This window comes from Lissotriton vulgaris, chromosome 1_1 (genome assembly GCF_964263255.1).
Source record: "Lissotriton vulgaris chromosome 1_1, aLisVul1.2, whole genome shotgun sequence".
NCBI lineage: Eukaryota > Metazoa > Chordata > Amphibia > Caudata > Salamandridae > Lissotriton > Lissotriton vulgaris.
The window spans coordinates 1,255,658,397-1,255,678,518 of NC_141685.1; the positions used below are offsets into that span (position 1 = coordinate 1,255,658,397).

General features: G+C 48.3%; 1 protein-coding gene across 2 annotated transcripts in view; it reads right to left on the reverse strand.

Annotated features, from left to right (window-relative positions):
- SPRYD3 (SPRY domain containing 3) overlaps positions 1–20,122 on the reverse strand; it is a 431,115-nt gene that overhangs the window by 113,292 nt on the left and 297,701 nt on the right. For both annotated transcript variants that reach the window (XM_086964574.1, XM_086964581.1), the window contains exon 9: positions 10,275–10,394. In XM_086964574.1, the coding sequence (XP_086820700.1) occupies positions 10,275–10,394 (120 nt within the window). The remainder of the gene's footprint in view (positions 1–10,274; positions 10,395–20,122) is intronic.

The following is a 20,122-nucleotide window of genomic DNA, read 5'->3' on the forward strand; positions in this document are numbered from 1 at the left end:
ACAAGCAGGGTCCCCCAGGGATCCTCGCTTAGCCCCACCCTTTTTAATGTATATATGGCCCCACTAGCAGCCATAGTAGCCCCCTCTAATATCCGCATAGTGACCTATGCTGATGACACGCAATAGGTGGCCGCACTCAACCAGGCAGACCTTAAAACCAACAGCCTGCACACCGACCTAGAAAACATCGAGGTGGATGGATACATCCCAGCTCAAATTGAATGGCGGAAAAACGGAGATCATGGTGCTGGGGAATCCTCTTAGCTTTAACCCCTTCCACGCTGATGACGAGCTGGGCTCGTCATAGCGTAGCCTCCTCGCACGCTGAGGACGAGCCCAGCTCGTCACGTAACATGCGTTTTTTAAAATCTCAGCGTGCGAGCAGAATTCTGCTAGCGCGCATGAGGTTAACCCCAGCCTGATGTGGTCCACGGGCATGGGTCCCCCACCGGTTCCAAAATCTGAGATCAAGAGCCTGGGCATCTGGTTGGATCAGGAATTGAATTTCAGGACACAGGACATGAAGACAGCAGCGACCTGTTTCGGCAACTCAAAATGTCCCGCAAAATCCTCCCTCTTCTCCCTCCCTAGCAAAAAAGGTACTGGTACAATCCCTTATACTCTCCAGACTGTATTACGGGAACGCACTATATCTGGGCTCTCCCGCCTAAGTTATCTCCAAACTCCAGCTAGCCCAAAACAGAGCCGCTTGACTTCGGACAGGAGCACCCAATAGACAATCAGCAAAACCCTCAATACGCTCCCTACACTGGCTCCCAGTGCAAGAACGCATCAGATTAAAAAGTCTGTGCATAGCACACCAAACTTTGTCAGGGACCGGCCCCTCTATTAACGCAACATTGATCCACCCATACAAAGCAAACAGAAAACTTCGGTCAGATGAACTGCGCCTGGCTGAGGTCCCCAGAGTAACGAAGGCTAGAAGCGGCGGACGGCTTTTTTTTGCTACAATGCCGCCAAGCTCTGGAACTCCCTGCCACATTACCTGCGCACAACCACCAATCACTTGACCTTCCGTAAACATCTCAAGACTCTTCTGTTTCTCTAGCTTCGCTCTCCTCCTTGTTGGCGCTCAGCGCTGTGAGATTCCCGGGTAGCCATGCGCTCTATAAATGTCTTTTCATTCATTCATTAATTCATGACCCACAGGTAGCGCTGGTGGGCAGTCAGAACGGGCATATGAAAATAAGTGTCTTGCAGGTCCAACACTCCCATCCAGTATCCAGGGTTGAGGGAAGACAAGGCCTGGGTTAAGGTGCGCATTCTGAATTTCTCCTTTCAGAGAAAGGCATTGAGAGTGTGAAGATCTATACAGGCTGAAGACTCCCATCCTTCTTGGGCACTAGACAGAAGCAGGAATAACAAACACACCCTACGTCTGGCACTGCACCCTCTTAACGCCCCTTTGGCCAAAAGGGCTTGAACTTCCGGCTGCAAAATCGAAAGATGGCCCTCAGTCAGGACAAAGGTGCGCACCAAAGAGAGAAAAAGTAAGGCATGTCCCTTGTGAACAATCTATAGGACCCACCTATTCAACGTGATTGTTTGTCAGCCCAGTAAGAATCTGTGGATTCTGCCTCCCACCGGGTAGCTGTGTTCCTGCAAGGGCATGCTAAAGAGGTTTGGCAAGAGGTGTGCAACGGCAGGGAGATGGAGGAAGATGGCTGGACGGTGAGCTGACCTTGCAGCCTCTACTGCAAAACTCCTTGAGTCCCTGTGATGGGTGGATGGGCTAACCGTAAGGGATGCCTCTACCAGAGCCACAAAAGGAGCGGTGAAACTGTTGCAGGAGATAAGGTGGAAAGGCCCAGGGATTAAGCAGTAGGCCTGCTTTTCTTATATCACTCAAGGGAGCAAGCAGCCATTTCCCCAAACAGGTGAGTCCATTCAAAGGGGACTGGATATTGCCAGACATCCCAGTCAAGTGCAGCCAGCATGGTGGTGAATGGCCCTGCTGATGCCTTTGGCTCGCCTGATTGTACTGACAATGTCCAAGCCACAACAAATAGGGAACTTAACAGCATAGTTGCCATCTTCAATCACCTGAGAGAGTGCAGGACGAAGGACTTCAGGCACACCAGGAAGGACTTGTGCCACCGAATCCCAAAGGGTATGCGAGTAGCATCCCATCAAGCAGCTGAAGTTAACAGATCAGAGGGCCATGCTGGTAGTTGAAGACATGTTTGAGGTAGGTTTCCACTCCCTTAGATTCGCTATCAGGGGTGGGTAATGTGTTAGGATTAGATTGGTTGATGCAAGCTTGTACCACTAGGTTTTCTGGAGAGGGTTGCTAGGGCACTAGGAGTAGGGAGGTGGCGCCTGGCAATTGTCTACTGATTGTGGGGTCAGTGCTTTGTTAATGAGCCAAAGGGACTCAGAAGACGTTTGCCCCGGTTGGAGATCAATCAAAACAGTTTTCATCTCCAAGGTGAGGGGAAACATATCAAGTATTTCCGTTGCCCTACGCATTACCAAGACATAGGAGGCGGATTCCTCTGTGGCTAGTTCAGGAAAAAATAAAAAAATTTAAAAAAAGACTTGTCTCTAGGGAGGTATAGAGGCCACTAAGCTCCTATAAGTCCTTGCACAGTTTAATCTTGGTAGAGCCGAGAGAACGGTTATCTGAATTGGTCCCAAAAACTGAAAGTGTTGAATAGTGTTACTGAGCTTGTGGTAATTTAGGGGGTGTGGGCTGGGCTGAAATCGGCACCCCGGGCACATTCAGATACTACGTCGGTCGAGGCCGGACCGGTAATGAAGACAATTGGAGCAACTTTTTCAGGTGATAAAGTCGGCGTTGCAGTGCCCAGGGGCAGCGTGAGTCATGGCATCAGCAGCAGAATCTAAGGCAGCTAGTGCCAAGAGCGAACTCACCGGAGGTATACCAGGAGGAAAACATCTCTGCTTCTTGGTGCTCGAAGGTTCATCAGAGGGAGGCAGCAGGGATTCTAAGAGGCGAAGAACCACAACTACTTGATCAGATGCTGCGAGACTGGAGGACTCAGAAACTCTCTGGCTGAGCCAGAACTAGCTGTGGAATCATCTTCTAAGTCTTCACACTTCGGGAGTGAGATCGAGAGGATTGGCACCACCCCCAAAACTTGCTCAGGTGTATGTGAGTGCTGTAAGAACACGGGTTAACCCAAAAAGTCACTGGGACCTGGGTGGATGGGTGATACAAAGTGGTCCCAGATAGTCGAACAATTAACTTGCCAATAAAATCATTTGAGTGAATACAAACACAATTATAACATTGTTTTTAATCACAACGTGTATCGTAAAAAATCATTCATAAAATAAATACATAGTAAATTACATGTAATGCCCCTAAAGGATGGAATAGGGAAGGGTAGTGTTGGGATACTGAAGGTATGGGAATTGCAACAAGGGTCACTGAGACCTGAATACACCAGAAATAATGGTAAGTTAACACAATGGAAACAATAACTCATCAGTTAATTCAGTAATCATGCCTCAAATAAAGTAAAATCACAAATGATAAGTCAAGGAGGAGGCTGAACACAGGAGAAAGTGTCGACGTTTCGACCCAAGTGGATGAAGGTGTAGTATAAACCTTGCTAGAGGGTCTTCATCAGGACAGGGGAAAATGGGGCAATGAATCTGTATGGGAAATCATTACATTTGTATTACTATGGGTCACACACGGATCCCAAAAAGCTCCTAAAATAATAAAAGGCAGAGAAGGGAAATACAAGGTGATATGTTGAGATCACACGAGGAATACATTAGAGAAAAAGGTTATCTTGACCGATAGTTGTTGCGGTCTGACATCATGTGAGGTAAACCCAATTATAGGGACCCTCAGCACAAACACATGGTCGATTGGTCATAGAGATGTAATAAGTAGTTGCATGGTTACTAAGGCAGCACATAGCAGGCTCAGGACATTGATACAATTATGTTAAGGACAAAGCTGCAAGATGATAAACGTCTCTAAGAAGAACAGGCAGCAACTGGTTACCTGATCTGGGATGTTCGATCAGATAATGCAGAATTACGGTCCCAAATGGAGAATTGGGGAGATTCACTCACAGCCAATTGGGCATTGAAATGCAAATAAATATTAGGTATATGTAAATTTGCCTACCTTGAGTTGGTACGGTAGTGCAATGGGTTGGTACGATAGTGCAATGGGTTAGGTTCACTAGCGGTAGGCTCTCAAGGGTACGACAATGTGGCTGCGTCTAAAATTCCGAAATTATCAAGTGTTTATTAGCGCAAAAAATTGCTTGCACATAGAAGATATATTCAGGTTGAAGAAATCACGCATACCTGGTATGTTAGTACCAGATTTCTATAGATAGCGTCTCTCGGTGACGGATTGTCAACAGGAATACCGCGTCTAAGTAAAATAGAGAGATAACAATAGAAGGGCCATTGAGTAATATACTCAAAAAGGGTTTCTCCGCAGTTACGGCATGAGAAGGTGATAATCAATCAAAGCATTTATATAGCGCGCTACTCACCCAGAGGGTCTCAAGGCGCTTGGGGAGGGGGTTCCGCTACTGCTCGAACAGCCAGGTCTTGAGCTGCTTCCTGAAGGCGAAGTTGTCTTGGGTCAGGCGGAGGTGGGTCGGGAGGGAGTTCCATGTCTTGGCGGCCAGGTAGGCTCTTCGGATGCGGGGGAAGGCAGCGAGGGCGTGGTTGGTCGATCGAAGCTGGCGTGTGGGAGTGTAGAAGTTGAGGCGGTTGTTGAGGTATCTTGGTCCTTGGTTGTGTAGGGCTTTGTGTGCGTGGGTGAGGAGTCGGAACGTGATTCTCTTGTTGACCGGGAGCCAGTGCAGGTCTCTCAGGTGTCCGGAGATGTGGCTGTGTCGGGGGATGTCCAGGATGAGTCTTGCTGAGGCGTTCTGGATCCGCTGGAGTCTCTTCTGGAGTTTGGCAGTGGTTCCGGCGTAGAGGGAGTTGCCATAGTCCAGTCGGCTTGTGACGAGGGCCTGGGTGACTGTCTTCCTGGTCTCGGTGGGGATCCACCGGAAGATCTTACGTAGCATGCGCAGGATGTTAAAGTATGACGAGGAGACGGCGTTGACTAGTCTGGTCATGGAGAGGGAGGAGTCCAGGATGAAGCTCAGGTTGCGTGCGTGGTCTGTTGGTTTGGGTGCGCTGCCCAGGGCAGGGGGCCACCAGGAGTCGTCCCAGGCGGAGGGCGAAGATCCCAGGATGAGGACTTCCGTCTTGTCTGAGTTCGGTTTCAGGCGGCTGTTCATCATCCACTCGGCTACGTCTTTCATCCCTTCGTGCAGGTTGGCTCTGGCGGTGGCGGGGTCGTTGGTGAGGGAGAGGATCAGCTGGGTGTCGTTGGCGTAAGAGATGATGTTGAGGTTGTGTTGGCGTGCGATGGCCGCAAGGGGGCTCATGTAGACATTGAAGAGGGTGGGGCTGAGCGAGGAGCCCTGAGGAACACCGCAGATGACTTCGGTGGCTTCTGATCTGAACGGGGGGAGGCGGACTCTGTGTCCTTCTGGCGAGGAAGGAGATGATCCATTCTAGTGCCTTCTCTTGGATTCCGACGTTGCTGAGGCGCTGCACTAGGGTGCGGTGGCACACAGTGTCGAATGCCGCGGAGAGGTCCAGGAGGATGAGGGCCGCTGTTTCCCTGTTGTCGAGCAGGGCTCGGATGTCGTCAGTGGCTGCAATGAGGGCGGTCTCGGTGCTGTGGTTGGCCCGGAAGCCAGACTGCGAGAAGTTGAGGGATCCGTTCGTCTCGAGGAAGGCGGCCAGCTGCTTGTTGACGGTCTTCTCGATGACTTTGGCCGGGAACGGGAGGAGCGAGATGGGGCAGTAGTTTTTGAGTTCGGTGGGGTCCGCTGATGGTTTCTTCAGTAGAGCGCTGAGTTCGGCGTGCTTCCGGCTCTCCGGGAAGGTAGCGGTGTCGAAGGAGGTGTTGATGATGACCCGCAGGTGGGGCGCGATGACAGCGTCGGCCTTGTTGAAGACGTGGTGAGGGCAGGGGTCGGTTGGCGATCCGGAGTGGATGGAGTTCATCGTGCGTAGGGTTTCTTCGGTGTTGATTGGGGTCCAGGCGCGGAGGGTGGTTGTGGGGGGTGCAGGTGCGGTCGTGGGGTGCGTCGGCTGTGTGCTGAAGCTGTTGTGTATATCAGCGATCTTGTTGTGGAAGTAGGAGGCGAGGGAGTTGCAGATGTCTTTTGATGGGGTGATGTCGTTGTTTCCGGCACTGGGGTTGGAGAGCTCTTTGACGATGTTGAAGAGTTCCTTGTTGTTGTGGGCGTTGTCCAGTCGTTCCTTGAATGCGGTTTTCTTGGTGGCGTGGATCAGTTGGTGGTGTTTGAGTGGCGAGCTTGAGGGTGGTCATGTTGGGTCTCTGCGCCAGGCTCTCTCTCGAGGGCTCGGCAGTTCTTCTTGGAGCTCTTGAGTTAGTCGGTGAACCAAGGTGCTTTCTTGCTGCCGGGTCTGCTGGGCGGGGTCCTCAGTGGGACGAGGTAGTCTGAGCAGTTGCTGATCCACTTCGTGAGGTTGTTGGCGGCCTGGGTGGGGTTCGCTGAGCTGGCGGGGGGTCCTGGTTCAGGGATGCGGCGAGCTGGTCGGTAGTAATCTTGTTCCAGCTTCTGCGTGCAACCTGTTGCTGGTGGTGGTGGATCGTGTTCTTTCTGAAGCTGAAGTGGACGCCGCTGTGATCCGTCCAGTGGAGTCCGGTGGTGTGGCTGAAGGTGATGTCCTTGCTGGAGGAGAAGATGGGGTCGAGTGGGTGTCCGGCGTGGTGGGTGGGGGTGGTCACCAGCTGCTTGAGGCAGAGGTTGGCGAGGTTGTCCAGCAGGGTGGTGGTGTTGCGGTCGTTGTTGTTCTCCAGGTGGAAGTTGAGGTCCCCGATGAGGATGTAGTCAGTGGAGGGGAGGGCGTGCGGGCTGATGAAGTCGGCGATGTCTTTGCTGAATTGTGTGCGGGGTCCCGGGGGTCTGTAGATGAGGGTGCCTCTGAGGGTGGTCTTGGGGTCGGTGTGGATCTGGAAGTGCAGGTGTTCGGCGGTTGCGAGGGTGTCGTCTGTGTTGGTCGTGATGCGGATGGTGTTCTTGTGTACGATGGCGATGCCTCCTCCGGTCTGGTTGCCGCGGTCCCTCCGGGTGATCTTGTATCCGTCCGGGAAGGCAATGGCGATGTCGGGTGCTGAGGAGGCGTTCATCCAGGTTTCCGTGAGGAAGGCGACGTCTGGTGATGTTGTGTTGAGCAGGTTCCAGAGCTTCACAGCGTGTCTGTGGACGGAGCGGGTGTTGAGCAGGATGCACTTCTGGTGGTTGGTGCTGGTTCTCGGCTTGGTGGGTGTGGGTGCTGTGCAGGTGCGGATGCAGGAGAACTTGCAGGAGAGGCAGCTGAAGGTTCCGTGGGTGCGTCTCGGCGTGGCTCGGTAGCACCCAGGGATCCGGCCGGTGTTGAGTGCGTGGAGTTCGGTGGCGTTGTAGGTCCGGCGGGTGGGCTAATGTCTGCGGGGGCCAGGGGTCCGGGCGCTGGGCGTGGGCCAGGCGCAGACGGGCTTACCTTAGGGCGCGCCCGCTGCGCGTCAACGCTGCGCGTTTGCCACTCTGCCATATGTGGAGAGTGGGGGGGGGGCGGAGCGAGGGAGGAGCACCTGGGAGGCGGGAGCGGGCGGCGAATGGGAAGGGCGACCAAGGGAAGGGGGCGGGGTCGCAGGGGGCAGCGGCGGGGAGCGGGGAGGTGGCGGGAAGCGCAGCAGGGGCTGGGCGCAACAAGGGGAGAACAGAGGGAGAGTACAATAATAACAAAATTAAAGCAACACGGGGCAGAGAGACAAATACAGAAACTAAGCAAGGAGCAATTTACACAGGGAAAATACAAACGAAACGAAACGAAAATACAATCTCAGCGCAAGCGGGGCAAGAGCAGCAACAGCGGAGGACCAGGATCACAGCTGCGGGCAGCGGCGGCACTCGGCGGGAACCAGGAGCACAGCTGCGGGCAGTGGCGGCACTTGGCGGGAACGGGGGCAGCCTGGGCTCACTCACGAGTGTGCGCGGTGCGTGGGGTGACCGGCCTAGAGGGACAGAGGGCACCTCCTAGGTGTGCATGCAATATTCAAGGCAAAGCAGTTCACTTTTTGCGGTGTTTCACTGCCCAACAGGTATGCCAACCTGCACGCATTGTGTGTGAACTGCTTTGCCTTGAATATTGCATGCACACCTAGGAGGTGCCCTCACTGACTCATGGGTTTTCTCCTTTTTTCCATAGATTTCCTTAACATGTAAAGCTCAGTCATTTCAATACCACACACAGCACTGGCGAAAGGTATGCTTCCTATCACCTTCTCATGCCGTAACTGCGGAGAAACCCTTTTTGAGTATATTACTCAATGGCCCTTCTATTGTTATCTCTCTATTTTACTTAGACGCGGTATTCCGGTTGACAATCCGTCACCGAGAGACGCTATCTATAGAAATCTGGTACTAACATCAGGTATGCGTGATTTCTTAAACCTGAATATATCTTCTATGTGCAAGCAATTTTTTGCGCTAATAAACACTTGATAATTTCGGAATTTTAGACGCAGCCACATTGTCGTACTCTTGAGAGCCTACCGCTAGTGAACCTAACCCATTGCACTATCGTACCAACCCATTGCACTACTGTACCAACTCAAGGTAGGCAAATTTACATATACCTAATATTTATTTGCATTTCAATGCCCAATTGGCTGTGAGTGCATCTCCCCAATTCTCCATTTGGGACCGAAATTCTGCATTATCTGATCGAACATCCCAGATCAGGTAACCAGTTGCTGCCTGTTCTTCTTAGAGACGTTTATCATCTTGCAGCCTTGTCCTTAACATAATTTTATCAATGTCCTGAGCCTGCTATGTGCTGCCTTAGTAACCATGCAACTACTTATTACATCTCTATGACCAATCGACCATGTGTTTGTGCTGAGGTTCCCTATAATTGGGTTTACCTCACATGATGCGTCAGACCGCAACAACTATCGGTCAAGATAACCTTTTTCTCTAATGTATTCCTCGTGTGATCTCAACATATGACCTTGTATTTCCCTTCTCTGCCTTTTATTATGTTAGGAGCTTTTTGGGATCCGTGTGTGACCCATAGTAATATTAATTTATTGATTTCCCATACAGATTAGTTGCCCCATTTTCCCCTGTCCTGATGAAGACCCTCTAGCAAGGTTTATACTACGCCTGCATCCACTTGGGTTGAAACGTCGACACTTTCTCCTGTGTTCAGCCTCCTCCTGGACTTATCATTTATGATTTTACTTTATTTGAGGCATGATTACTGAATTAACTGATGAGTTATTGTTTCCATTGTGTTAACTTACCATTATTTCTGGTGTATTCAGGTCTCGGTGACCTTTGTTGCAATTCCCATACCTACACTATCCCAACACTACCCTTCCCTATTTCATCCTTTAGGGGCATTACATGTAATTTACTATGTATTTATTTTATGAATGATTTTTTACGATACAAGTTGTGATTAAAAACAATGTTGTTATAATTGTGTTTGTATTCACTCAAGTAATTTTATTGCCAAGTTAATTGTTCGACTATCTGGGACCACTTCAGGTGTATGTGAGTGGCATGAGGAAGTGGAACTCTTCTTCGACGACTCACATTTCTTATACTTTATATTTCTTGCACTTACCGGATGATTCGGAGCTCATCTGTCAACTCTGGAAACTGGATTAGACCGTTAATGTGAGACGCTCGTCTTATTCTTGGCATCGTAAAGTTTCACATTCTTTGTATATCATGCTCCCTAATGGAGTGAAAACCTCTGCATGATTCCTTTGCAAGATCATTTTCATAGCTAAAAATGTTATCTTTTAAAATGTATCATAGTAGTAGGAACAAAAGCTTCAACATTGGAATATTTATGGCTTCAAAGAAGGCCCCAAAAAACAGTCTAAATAACCATTCCATAAAAAGAGAGTGTGAACTTAGTAGCGCTCCTACAGACAAAAATATTTTTTAAAGGACAAATATTCCGATCCCCAAGGCTCTCCACCAACACCTGTAGATGTCAAGGTGAGAGCTGAATCTGGTTATCGTTCGCCCTTGGCCTGAAAGGACTATGCGCAGAACGCCACGGCCAAGATTCTAAGATACCATTCCCTTACAGTTATTTATATTTGTACTGTCCACAGTACAGCCTTAACTCCGATAACTTTTTCTCAATTAATCCATGTAAATAAATACTTTAAAAACATTGATATGGAGAATGAACAGCAGACCTAGATAGACCCTTACCTTCACTGTCGAGAATGTAATCCCTTGGAAACATGATGCCACACCCCATTATGTCCCCCTTGTAGCATCGAGGCCCAAATGGGTCTCCCACTCCACTGCCATGGAAGATCTTTCCATCATCTGCAACAGAAGCACGTGAAACCACCGTTATTAAAATTAAATAAGCCTTGGGGGTCTATGGTGTCAAAGAGGAGCCAGCAAACAGGTAAATGAGAGGGCTGATTAAAATGGCATAAGTGCACCATATCATTGGAAAAATTATGAGGCAATACTCCAAGAACCTTGATGGCAGATGCAACTGTAGAACCTTGGTGGCAGATGCAACTGTAGCGCCACTCCAGCACACCTACAGACATAATATCTCACCACATTCTCACAAACAAGTGAAGGCTTAGCTACCTTTTAAAGCACAAAAGTGATTCCATACAGAAGGGCAATGTAACTTGCTGGGAGTGTTTGTCTCAGACTTTCATACTTCCAATAAATTATAACAAACTTCATCCCTGGAGATCTACAACAAACCCACAACCTACAACAAAAAACCAACCTACTGGAGCACTCAGATCAAGTCCTGCACTGCACTCTCCAATTACCATGTTGAGAAAGTCCAGCATCAATGAGATCGCCTTAAAGGCACCGAAAGCCAAGCCTTGGAATACTTTCCCGATACAGATCATAAAATTATATTCCAATCTAGAATTCCAAAAAGCTTTAAAGAACTGGCTCACACAGTCTGTCCCCTATACTGCACCAGCATTTACAGATCACCTTCCACTCTGTACACCAGCAATAGCAAAATAAGTTACTTACCTGTAGCTACGGTTATCCAGTATTGGTATCTTTCATTGATTCACATGACTGAATCATTCCCCTTTGTCGAGATGGGAGTCCCACAGTATAATAATCAAGCAATATTCAAATAATGTCATAGATTATAATGGCCCTGAGCCATACTCATATAGCCTATCGATGTCCTTTTAAAAAAAGGACCAAAGGTTGAATACAGCCAATCGGCTGTTAGCACCCTCTAGAACCTTCCCAGCAGAATCATACAGGGCCTTATCCAATCCCGTCTGGACTTTAATAATGCCCTCTATCTTGGAGCACCAGACTACACCCTACAAAAACTTCAGCGCACTCAAAACTGTGCTGCCTGGGCGCTACTGGGAGTCCCACGGAGGACCTCAATAAAAACTGGCTTAAGAACTTTACACTGGTTGCCTGTTAGGGACAGAGTGAAGTTTAAAGCTCTATGCATTGCCCACCAGACTTTCTGGAAAATGGGCCCAGAAATCAACTGCTCCCAGATTTCTCCATACCTGCCCAACAAGACGTAGTTCCAGTTAAGTGACATTTTCTTATCCAGTATTGGGGTATTTTTCGTAGATTCGCATGCCTGAAGAATAGCAAGCAGTCACATCCAATCTTTCAGTTTGTCTGTTGCGGATGGTGGGAGACAACACATATTGAACCCAAAAAACTTTGGTAACAAGAACAAAACCCCTGAGTGCTATAACTGTGTGAAATGTATTTGAATGAATGCACAGACTATACTCTTAAAAGCATGGTAAAACATCCCTTACGTAACATCTCCATATACATAGTATTAGTGAGAGGGAAAGAAGGAAAAATAATAATAATTTAACCAACAGTATACTTTACTGTGTGTGTGTGTGTATATATATATATATATATATATATATATATATATATATATATATATATATATATATATATATATATATATATATATATATATATATATATATAAAAAATAATTCTAGTATTTGCAACCACCATAAAAACAAAAGACCCTTTCCAAGAGCTAGAAATCAATCACGGAATTTGTCAATCAAACATGGAATTTGTACAGCGCACTACTTACCCGCGAGGGTCTCAAGACGCTGGGGAATAAAAAAAGGGAAGAAAGGGGGGGAGGCTACTTGTCGAACAGCCAGGTCTTGAGTAGCCTCCTGAAGGTCAGCAAGTCTTAGGTCTGTCAAAGGCTGAGGGTGTTCCAGGTCTTGGCGGCAAGGTGGGAGAAGGATCTGCCGCCTGCGGTGGATCTTCGGATGCAGGGGACGGTGGCAAGGGAGATGTCGCGGAGCAGAGCTGGTGGTTGGGGACGTAGAAGCAGAGCCGTCTGTTGAGGTAGACTGGGCCGGTCTTGTGGAGTGCCTTGTGTGCGTGGATGAGAAGTTTAAAGGAGATTCTTCTGTCAACGGGGAGCCAGTGCAGGTTTCTCAGGTGGGGGGCGATGTGGTGGTGGCGTGGTACATTGAGGATCAGGCGTGCCGAGGCATTTTGAATGCGTTGCTGTCGTTTCATGAGCTTGACCGGGGCTCCCACGTAGAGGGCGTTTACATAGTCGCGTCTGCTACTGACGAGGGCCTGGGTGACTGTTCTTGTATCGGTCGGGATCCACCTGTAGATCTTGCGGAGCATGCGGAGGGTGATGAAGCAGGAGAAGGAGACTGCATTGACTTGCTTGGCCATGGAGAGCGTTGAGTCGAGGATGACTCCCAGGTTGTGTGCGTGGTCGGTGGGTGTCGGGGCTGCCCCCAGTGTCGTAGGCCACCAGGAGTCGTCCGAGGCTGAATGGTTGGAGCAGAGGATGAGGACCTCCGTCTTGTCCGTGTTCAGCTTTAGTCGGCTGCTCTTCATCCAATCGGCAATGGCCTTCATTCCTTCGTGGAGGTTGGATTCGGCGGTGAGTGTCCTTGGTGAGGCAGAGGATCAGTTGAGTGTCATCGGCGTAGATTATGTTGAGGTCGTGCTGTCGGGCGATGCGTGTGCGCAGGGCCATGTAGATGTTGTACAGTGTCGGGCTGAGGGATGATCCCTGGGGTACGCCGCAGATCTCGGAGGCTTCGGATCTGAACAGGGGGAGGGGGACGCTGTGGGTTCTGCCGGAGAGGAAGGAGGTGGTCCATTCCAGGGCCTTGTCTCGGATCCCTGCGAAAGAGGCTTACCTTAATGGAAAAGATGGCGAAGGACTGCCTGGTCCACCGCTGCATCTTGCGTAGATTCCAGGCAATCGTGCTGCCTGAAGGTATGAGTGGTACTCCAGGTGGCAGCACAACAGATCTTCTTCAACGCTACTCCTGAGAAGAGGGGTAGCTGAAGTTGCAACCGCTCTGGTAGAGTGAGCCTTTGCTATCCTTAAAGGTTTGTTGTCTTTGATATGACAGAACTGGATCGCAGCGATATCCATCTTGTGATAGTGGATTTTGTTATTGCTGTCTATTCACTGCCTTGGCCATAGGCAACAAGTAATTGATCAGTTTTTCGAATGTCCTTTGTTCTCTGCAGATAGAACTTGAGGCAGAGTTTGACATTAAGTGTATATAGATGGTTGCGGAAAATAGGACCCGAGAATAACCGGCTCATTGAGGTGGAACTGAGATGGCACTTTAGGAAAAACGTGGGATTAAGTCCTTAGAATTACAGCATTCGCCTTAAATATTAAAAAGGGGTTCTTAATTGTGAAGGCCTGGATTTCGCTTACCCTCCGGGCTGAGGTGAGGGCTAGAAGAAGCACGACTTTCCATTTGAGGTATTTCAATTCAGCTTTATGAATGGGTTCAAATGGTCTTTTCATGAGTTGAGCAAGAACCACGTTTAAATTCCATTCCAGTTAAGGTGCTCGCACTGGAGGGAAAGCAAGGAACAGCCCCTTTGTGAATGGTTTGATAAGGATTGAGGCATAAAGAGAAGTGCCACTGGGAGCTCTTCTATAGCGTGAGATGGAAGCCAGATGCACCTTTACCAAAGAGAAGGCTAAACCTGATTTTGCTAAAGAGAGAAGATATGGAAAAATCTGTTGTGGGGATATTTTAAATGGATGCAGGTCATTTCGTTGGCATCAGACACAGAATCTCTTCCATTTAAGTTTGTATGTCTAGTTGGTGCTGTCCTCCCTACATTTTGAGAGAGTTTCTCTACACTCTTGAGAAATGCTCATGTCTTTAGACTCCAAGAATTCAGGAGCCAGGCATGTAAATGCAGAGACTCCAGATTCGGATTGTGCACTTGATTGTTGTTCCTGGACAAAAGAGGAGAAAATACGTGCAGAAAAATAGGTCTAGTTTCTGAGAGGTGAAGAAGTTCCGGAAACTAATGCTGCCTGGGACACCTGGGTGCAATGAGAATCAGGCAACATCCTTCCAGCTTCATTTTGGTCAGTACTCTGGGAATCAATGGGATGGAGGAAAAGCGTAAGCATATATCCCTGCCCATAGCATCGAAAGGGCATTGCCCTGAGACTCCGGGAGGGGTTACCTGCTGGCATAGGACTGGCATTAGGGGTTGATGTTCGTGGCAAACCGGTCCAGAGCTGCTTTCCCCCATAGAGCAAATACTCCACCCTACTGGAATTGAGTTCCCATTTGCGGCAATTGCCTGTAGCTCTGCTGAGAGCATCGGCCAGCATGTTGTGTAGACCTGGAACATGCTTGGCTCTGAGAGGGATCCGGTGCTTTGTTGCCCAGCTCCACAGTTCTTGCGCTTCTAGAGAAAGCATGAGAGATTTTGTTTCTCCCGGTTTATGTAGAACATACTGGTCGTGTTGTCTGTACAGACCAGTACGGAGGGCGCCTGCTATTCTCAGCAGGAAAGTCTGTAAGGAGAGGAATACGGCCTTCAACTCCAGGCTGTTGATATGACTATTTTTGAGAATTGGGCCATTTGCCTTGAATTTGAAGGTCCTGTAAATGGCCTGCCCAGCCGGCAATGGAGGCATCCGCTGTCAGGATGAAATCTGGTGCGTCTCGTAAGAAAGTCAACCCTTTTGAAAGGTTTGGAGTGTGGCACCACCATTTCATTGCTATCTTAATGGCCAAAGTAACACGATTGAGGTCTTAGAAAGATCTTGATGTTTGAAGCCATTGTTTTTGTAATGCTTTCTGGAGAGGTCTCATTTTGAGCCTGGTCAAGGGAACTAAGTGGGTCGCTGAAGAGAACATCCCATGCATGTAACTTGTATTTCCTTACTGAAACAGACTTTTTTCTTGATATGGCCATAGCCAAAAGATGTAGTCGGGTTTAACGTTCTTACGACAAGAATGCTTTGCATTGGATTGTGTCCAATGTGGCTCCCAGGAATGGTACGATTTGACTGGGAATGAAAGAGGACTTTGTGGCGTTGAGGGTCAACCCTAGTTTGCTGAACAGTCGTAAACAAGAGTTGCAGGTTTCGGATGCTTGCTTTGCCGTAGAAGCCCTGAACAGCCAGTTGTCCAAAAATGGGAATACTTGAAGGCCTTGAGAACGCAAAGCTGCAGCCACAGGTGCCAGGCATTTTGTAAATATCCTGGGTGCCAATTTGAGGCCGAAAGGGAGAACCTTGAATTGGTAGTGGGTACCAGCCACCACAAATCTGAGGAATTTGATGCTTCCGATGAATGGGGATGTGGAAATATGCGTCCTCCAATTCGAGGGAGGTCATGAAATCTCCTTTGTTGAGACATAGTAAGATCTCGGTTAAAGTTACGCCCTGAAAGTTTGTTTCCTTAGGAATATGTTTACCTTTCTGAGATCCAAAATTAGTCTCCATTCCCCTGACTTTTCACAATCAAGAAGAAACGGGAGTAGAAACCTTGCCCTCTTTGCAGAGCTGGAACTTTTTCTATTGCTCCTTCTGCGAGCATAATCTTTGTTTCCTTCTGCAATAAGTGAAGGTGAGGGGGAGGGGTTCCTCTGGGTGGCGTAGTTGCAGGTTTTTGACCAAATTCCAGTGTATGACCGCAGGCGATCAAATTCAATACCCAACGGTCCGATGTTATACTCTCCCACTGCTGGAGGAAACTGGATATCTTTGCACCCACGGCAGGGTAGGTTGAGGGGGAAGTTGGTACCCTGGTAAAATCACTTTTCTTATAATGTTCCTGCCTTGGGTCAAGGTTCTCATTCGGCCCCCTTGGCGAGAGAAACCAGCTGTAGTCGGTTGACGATAGATAGCAAGTGGATAGGATTGTCTTTATTGTGTCCGGTAGGGCTGGTATTGCTGCGCTCTTTGGTAGTTTCCTCTGTAAGTGGAATAAGCATTTGCAATGCAATGGGTATCGCATTTATGCAGTTTGAGCTATTGACATTATAAATGACATTGCCCTTTATTTATGGTTTGGTTTTCAAAATGTAAAAAAAGGCATTGTCATTTACAATGAACCTGCATAAATGCGAGACCTAGTGCATTGCAAATGCTTGTTCTTATTCCATCCAACTCTATTCCCCGTCTAACCACCTACTCGTCTGAATGCATTCGGTCTAATATACGTGCTTACACAAAATGTTTTCAATACAACAATGCAAAAATAAAAGCATGCGTATAACATTTGGGACATGTTTTGGATCAAAATCAAATGATCTAGCTAAAAAACTAGTTTAGGAACGGGAGTGTAGTTAAATAATGTGATATAACTCTGCATCGTTGCTGTCTTGGCATGTTTCACTATCACCCACTGTTTACCTCCAGTCGGTCACAGTCCCGGCTGGTGTCTGCTCTGTGTGTTACTACTAGACACCTGGCCTGCTCGATGGACAGATAGTCGATGAGGTCTCTGACTGCGACAGGCAGTCTACGGTAAGTGTGACGTCTATGAATCTCCAGCAGAGGGCGGTGGAGTGAGCCTTTGCGAACAGCCGAGACTAGCAGGAATTCTCCCAGGTCAGCACTTGTTCCGGTGGATAGATACAGTGCAGCATAAGAGCCTGGATGACACCTCGGCTGGTGCACCCTACACCACCCTTACTGGATCGTATGATCTCTTCTTGCTGCTCATGGGCGAGAATCATGTGCTTAAATGTGAAGCCGAGGGTTCAAATGTGAGGAGGGGGCTTTACTACACGTCAGCCGCATTAAAAGCATTGCTTCATGCAGGTTAAAGTGAGTGAGCTACTAAAACGGGAAGATTCCATCCACATTCTAATATTTCAGTATCAGATCCTCCTGCAGTGTGAAATCTCGCATCCATGTGGATTTAGCCCGTGTCTGGTTATCAGTAGCTCTTGCCGGACTGACACGCTGTGCGGAGTTTCATCAGAAACAGTCTTTGAGCCTTGTGACAAGAATTGCGGTCTTTTCATGAAATACCTGACGCCGGGAGCCATACACGTGCCCATCGCCTGTCTGGGCACGTGCACATCTCCTGTCCCCCTTCTGCTGAAAAAGCCAAGACAATAGATCTCGCCAAGGCTGCAACGCATACTCTGCTCGGCTAGGCAAGACCTGAAAACCACGTCCTTTTGCCCCTCTGAACAGTATCTTTCTGTATTGGAGGGAACCTTAGGATTTAGCAGTATCTGTGTCCTTTTTGATGGATCGAAGCGCCTCATCTACATGTTTTCAGAATAAGGCATCCCTATCGAATGCCATATCCAGAACTTGTGACTGGACCTCTGTTCTAAATGTGGTTGCTTTTAACCACCCATGGCGTCATAATACAGCCACCCCTGCCAGTTGGGGGAACATCGTGTTGGTTATGTCCATAGCGCAACCAATTGTTTCTGAGGCTGTCCGTTCTCCTTCTATGAGGATATTTCTGGCTTCCTGCTTTCTGTCCCCAGGAATAAGGTCTAGTAGAGAAGCCATATCAGAACACATTTGTCCGTCATTGCGTTTGATGATAGCCAAAGACTTAGCTGCCTTTATAGCAGTCACACCCATGGTGGAGAAACGCTTTCCCATAACATCATCAAGTTTATGCCCTTCTTTGTCTGGAAGAGTGGAGATCGGGGTGGCCGGGTTCTTAGTACTCTTTTGTACTGCCTGCGAAATTACAGAATCCGGTTTCGGATGGCTAGTCAGACAAGAAGGGGAAATTTTTTGGGGCTCTGTACTTTTTCTCCAAGCGAGAGTGCACTGGTGGTATTGTTGCTGGGGTCATTATCTTCACACCCTCTTGCCAAAAGTAGCCAATAATTGGAATTGTGCGCATTGACTTTCTAGCTTCCTCTTTAAAGTCATACAGGAAGCAGTCTGTAGGTTTAATTTCCATGGGGAGATGGAATCTATTAGAAGCCCTCTCCATTAATTTGTGGAAACCCCCTATGTCTTATGGCGGGGAATCCGCGGGATGGTGTGATGGAGGTGAAAGAGTAGGAATAATGTAGTCCTCCCAGGATCCGCTGCTGGATCTGGGATTTCGCCTTCTTCTCGCTCTTCGTCAGAAGAGGAAGGGTCGAACGGATCAGCCTCTCATGGTACTGTAGATGTTGCTGGTGAACTGGGTTTGTCATGGATTTGTGTTTGCGCCTGTAGTTCCTTGGGAACATTTTGCGATGGAAATCTTTGCTTGTAATCTGCTAGCATAGCTTGAAGATCTTGAATTAAGGTTGGCGGGAGATGAGCCACCCCTCTAGGGCTATGTTCTTGGTATTCGTAGTGTTGATAATGACGCGGCGGTGCCAGATATGGTAGGTAGTATTGCTGGTCCTCGGAGTCTGTCAAAATCCTGGCACTTCAAGAACAGCTCTGAAGGACACTGTGCTGCCCCGTACATACTGTCATCTTCCTCTTCATCCTCATCCTCATCAGACTCCTGAAGTTCCAAAAGGTGCGTTGGAGGTAACAGAGATTTTACTATAAGCCAACATTTCAGGATGTAAATATTTCTTTGTCACCCTAATCATAGTCGACGGTAGCGTTGACAGGCTTCTAATTACAGCTGCTGAAAATCCTGTTGTTGACGATCAATGGAATCATCGTGGACGGAATCATCGTCAACGGTATCGTCGTCGACAGTGACGCAGTTGATGGCCTCGTCGATATTGTCGACAAAACTGCCGTCGACGGTGTCGTCGTCAGCGACAGAAGTGGGGTCGACAGTGTGGACATAGACAGTATCTTAGACAGCTTCATCACTGAAATGGTCAACACTGCAAAGACTGGGCAGATGTCGATGATGACGGCGTCGAAGATATATTCGTTAATGGTATGGGTCCGGAGATTGCCATGGTCGTTGTCAGTTGAGATGTCGACGGGGTCTGACTTCGCCTGGACCTGTGTCTAACACTTTTAAGGCTATGAAGACTGTCCTCTGCTCTAGAATGTTTGTGTTGAGTTGGTTCCTGTGACTTCCTTGGTGTCCTGATGTTCGGATTCCCCATGTGATCTCCCCAACTTGTGTGGGATGCATCTGTGGTAATTGTCACAGTTGGGATTAGGTGCAAAACAGGTTTTCCCATTGCTATGTTTTTATAGTTCTACCATGCCATCTCTTCTTGCACTCATTGTGTTACAACCCCTTGAACGTCCCAAATGCCCAGTGCCTGTGACCATAAGTTTTGGAACCGTTCCTGGAATTGTCTCATGTGCAATTTTGTTTGTGGGATTAGGAGGATGCAGGAAGCCATCATGCCCATCACCCTTCCCACTGTCCTCACTGTCAGAGACGGCCTAATGCAGCAGAGGCGTGCTCACTCTTATAAACTGTATCCTCTTGGGGGTGTGGAAGACTCTGGTCTCCAATGTTGATCCTGGTTCCTAGGAACACCCTTTTCCTTCTGGAGGTGGTGATGATTTTTCTATGTTGATCGCGTAACTAAGCTTGTGCAACATGTCCATGACTGTCCTATTGCTCCTCTTGCACTCAGAGAAATGAGCGTGACTTTTCTAGGCACTCGCATAAGCAGGGTATAAGTGGATCCCTTTTACTATGAGATACACTGCTACTGATGCCAGGAATTTGGTAAAGTCCCTCGGAATCAAAGGAAATACTTTAAATTGGTAGAGTAGGATTAGCTACTTACCTGTAATCCTAGTTCTCATCCAGGGGTATACTTATCAGAGTCATAATCTATGAATATTCCCCGCACATGGGCGGGGATTAGTCAGATTATGACTATTGATG